Raw genomic sequence first — 4,172 nt, 5'->3', positions numbered from 1 at the left:
AGATAAAAGCTATAATTAGCAATACAGTAGCTAAAAATAGTAAAACGGGCTAAACGCTAACAAGAAAAACAATAAATAAAAACTAAAATTAACAAAACTGGTTAAAAGCTATAATTAGCAATATAGCAGCTAAAAATAGCAAAGGAGGAGCTAAAAGCTAACACAAGAAAAACTATAGTTAAAAATAAAATATAACAAAAATAGCTAAAAGCAATAAATAGCAATAGAGCAACTAAAATAGCAAAACAGGGCTAAAAGCTAAACAAGAAAAACTAAAGTTAAAAAGAAAAATGTACAACATTTTAGAGGAAGAATGGGGTAAAAGATAATGGATGGATGGATGTAGCTAAAAGCTATAATTAGCAAGATAGTAGCTAAAATAGTAAAATAGGGGCTAAAAGTTAACAAGAAAAGCTATAGTTAAAAACAAAAATTAACAAAACTAGGTAAGAGCTATGATTAGCAAGATAGCATTTAAAATAGCAAAACAGAGGCTAAAAGCTAATAAGACAAACTATTGTTAAAAACAAAAATTAACAAAATTAGCTAAGAGCTATAATTTGCAGCTAAAAATAGCAAAAGAGGGGCTAAAAGCTAAATTTTAAAAAGCAGTTCAAAACAAATTTTTGAACAACTGTAGCTGTTGGTTTTTCTTTCGGCTGCTCCCTTCTGCAGGGGTTGTCACAGTGAGTGAAACTGTGCAAAAGATAAATTAAAGCTAACTAAACCTTAGCTAAAAGCAAACAGAGACGCATAACATTAAAGCTAAAATTAGCGGGACAATGGAGCAAGTAAGCTGAAGATTTCAGAGAACAAAGTTTCTGTAGAGGTTTCTTCAAACTTGTGTTTCTTTCTTTCTTTTTTTGTTGGTAAAGTTAAATATTTATACCATGAAAGTTAAAAGCACTAAACATCCTAACACACCAGCTCAAGCTGAATGTTTGATAGATTTATGATTTTTCTTCTTCTTTCGGCTGCTCCCTTCTTTACGGGTCACCACAGTGAACTAACTCACACGAAGAGTTAACAAGTGTTTTTAGAATGGATCTCCTTCCTGAAACAACCACAGACCACCGAGCTACCACAGCCCTCTGTGTGGAGCAGAGAGCTGCCAGTAAGGGCGAATAAGTAAGTAAGTAAGGGGAGCAGATGATGGAGGTTAAGGGCCTTGCTCAAGGGCCCAGAGTGGGGCAGATGAGAGTGGAGGCAGGTGTGGGTGCTTCCGATCACGGGCTCTCCTTCTCTAACCTCTGCACCACCACTCCCCTTGATAGATGAATGAATGTGATGCACAAATGTGCAGTTACCAACAAAACATACAGAAGAAACTGTGAAAACAGTTGCACAATTTCTGAATTTGAAACAGGCGGTTTAACTGCAGCAGGAAGTCAGCTGGCATCATTTAGACATGTCACCAACTTCTTCATTCCTCTCCTGTCGTTTTCAATCCTCGCTGATCCTCACCGTTCATGTCCCGTTATTTCCTGTCAGGAGCAGGGAGAGCTCGGCGTGAAGGAAATCCTTTAATCAGAACTCTTCAGTCTGGATTTTATTAAAGTTGACACTAATGAAATGTAATTTTATTGACTATTTTAGGATGTTTTTCAAAGATGCTTTACGTTATACCAGACAAGGGCGAGGAAATCAGATTGTTTTTATTGTTTCTCTGCCAGGAAACAAAGCAAGAGATGAACGCTGTACAAGCACTCATGTCTGCTAAATTTAATTACTGAAGCAAGGAATGCATTTCATTAGCTGAAAAAAAAATGTTTTCAGAAGCACACTTTGTTTTGTTGCACTGATTTATTCCCCTCCGAGCCATGTGTACTCTCCCCTGATCTTGTTATTCTTAGTCACTAGTTGATAATTCTTGTACTTTGTGTGTTTTTCTGGACTGGAAGTGAACAGGAAATTCAAGTGAACCTTAATGATTTTTGTGCAAGATACTCAAGTAGGAGTGCAGCACGGTGGTTCAGTAGGTAGAGCTGTTGCCTCTCAGCAAGAAGGTTGCCGGATCAAATCCCGGCTGAGAGCTCTTCTGGGAAAAACTCTCGGCCTGAATAAACCGACATTTATTTATTCATTCTGCTTGTCCGAGGCGGTGCAGAGTGACGGATTCTGGCAAGCGGAGGGAGCAAGTTTATACACCACCAGGTGCAGTGGTGGAGTCAAGGGGTGGCCAACAATGGCCTTGACCTCAATAGTGTAATCTTTGGTCACCCCAGTGGCCACCCCAGTCATTTGAGGAAAGTACATTTAAGGAATACAAAAAGTAGAAAGCATGGTTTTCTCAAATGATCGGGGTGCCAATTATTTTATTTGGGGCAGCTGTGGCTGAGTGGTTAGAACAATCATCCAATGCGAGAGCTGAGGGTTCGATTCCACCAGCAGTCACATGCTGAAGTGTTCTTGGGCAAGCCACTGAACCCCTCATTGCCTCCTATGTGTGTCCCATCAGTGTAGGAATCTGATAAAGCACTGATTATTATTTGAATAGATCTAGTAGAGTGTTGCATGAATGGGTAAATGAGGCACAGATTGTGTTGTAGAGAGCTCTGAGAGTCTTGCTCAGATAGAAAGGTACCACAGTGGGACAACAAAGTATTTAGTCAGCCACTGATTGTGCCAGTTCTCCTACTTAGAAAGATGAGAGAGGTCTGTAATTTCATCATCGGTACATCTCAACTATGAGACAAAATGAGGGGAAAAAATACAGGAACTCACATTGTAGGATTTTTAAGGAATCTATTTATAATCTATAGTGGAAAATAAGTATTTGGTCAATAACATAAGTTCAGCTCAATACTTTGTAACGTAACCTTTGTTGGCAATGACAGAGGTCAAATGTTTCCTGTAAGTCTTCACCAGGTTTGCACAGCTGGTATTTTGGCCCATTCCTTCGTGCAGATCTCCTCTAGAGCAGTAATGTTTGGAGGCTGTTGCTGGGCAACATGGACTATCAACTCCCTCCTCAAATGTTCTATGGGACTGAGGTCTGGAGACTGGCTAGGCCAATCGAGGACCTTGCAATGCTTTTTACGGAGCCACTCGTTCGTTGTCCGAGTGGTGTGTTCAGGATTGTTGTCATGCTGGAAGACCCAGCCATGTTCCATCATCAATGCTCTCAGTGATGGAAGGAGGTTTGGCCTTAAAATCTCACAATACATGGCTCCGTTAATTCTTCCCTTAACATGGATCAGTTGTCCTGTCTCCTTTGCACAAAAACAGCCCCAGAGCATGATGTTTCCACCCCCATGCTTCACCGTAGGTATGGTGTTCTTGGGATGCAACTCACCATTCTTCTTCCTCCAAACATGACGAGTTGAGTTTTTACCAAAAAGTTCTACATTGGCTTCATCTGACCACATGATATTCTCCCAATCCCCTTCTGGATCATCCATATGCTTTCTGGCAAACTTAAGATGGGCCTGGACAAGTACTGGCTTAAACAGGGGGGCACGCCTGGCACTGCAGAATTTGAGTTCCCCTCGGCGTAGTGTGTTACTGATGGTAGCCTTTGTTACTTTGGTCCCAGCTCTCTGTCAGGTCCCTACCTGTAGTTCTGGGATTTTTGCACACCGTCCTCATGATCATTTTGACCCCACGGGATGAGATCTTGCATGGGGCCCCAGATCGAGGGAGATTATCTATGGTCTTGTATGTCTTCCATTTTCTTACAACTGTTCCCACAGTTGATTTATTCACACCAACCTGCTTCTCTATTATAGATTCACTCTTCCCAGCCTGGTGCAGGCCTAGTTTTCTTCTTGGTGTCCTTTGACAGCTCTTTGGTTTTGGCCATGGTGGAGTTTGGATTCTGACTGTCTGAGGCTGTGGACAGGTGTCTTTAATACAGATATCGAGGTCATACTGGTCCATTAATACAGGTAATGAGTGGAGGACAAAAGAGCTTCTTAAAGAAGAAGTTACAGGTTTGTGAGAGCCAAAAATCTTGCTGGTTTGTTATTGACCAAATACTTATTTTCCACCATAATTTACAAATACATTCTTTAAAATCCCTACAATGTGATTTCCTGGATTTTTTTCTCTTCATTTTGTCTCATAGTTGAAGTGTACCTATGATGAAAATTATACACATCTATCATCTTTCTAAGTAGGAGAACTTGCACAATCAGTGGCTGACTAAATACTTTTTTGCCCCACTGTATATA

At 40.5% G+C, this 4,172-nt stretch overlaps 1 protein-coding gene across 1 annotated transcript in view; it reads left to right on the top strand.

Annotated features, from left to right (window-relative positions):
• The first annotated feature begins 782 nt into the window (after nt 1–782).
• Nucleotides 783–4,172, top strand: part of LOC119417341 (neurotensin receptor type 1) — a 33,953-nt gene continuing 30,563 nt past the window's right edge. The window contains exon 1 of the mRNA XM_037684547.1: nt 783–791. Within this exon, the coding sequence (XP_037540475.1) occupies nt 783–791 (9 nt within the window). The remainder of the gene's footprint in view (nt 792–4,172) is intronic.

This window comes from Nematolebias whitei, chromosome 11, assembly GCF_014905685.2.
Source record: "Nematolebias whitei isolate Nwh7 chromosome 11, NemWhi1, whole genome shotgun sequence".
NCBI classification, from domain to species: domain Eukaryota; kingdom Metazoa; phylum Chordata; class Actinopteri; order Cyprinodontiformes; family Rivulidae; genus Nematolebias; species Nematolebias whitei.
The sequence above is the reverse complement of the archived record's forward strand: the minus strand, read 5'-3'. Positions and strand labels throughout refer to the sequence as shown.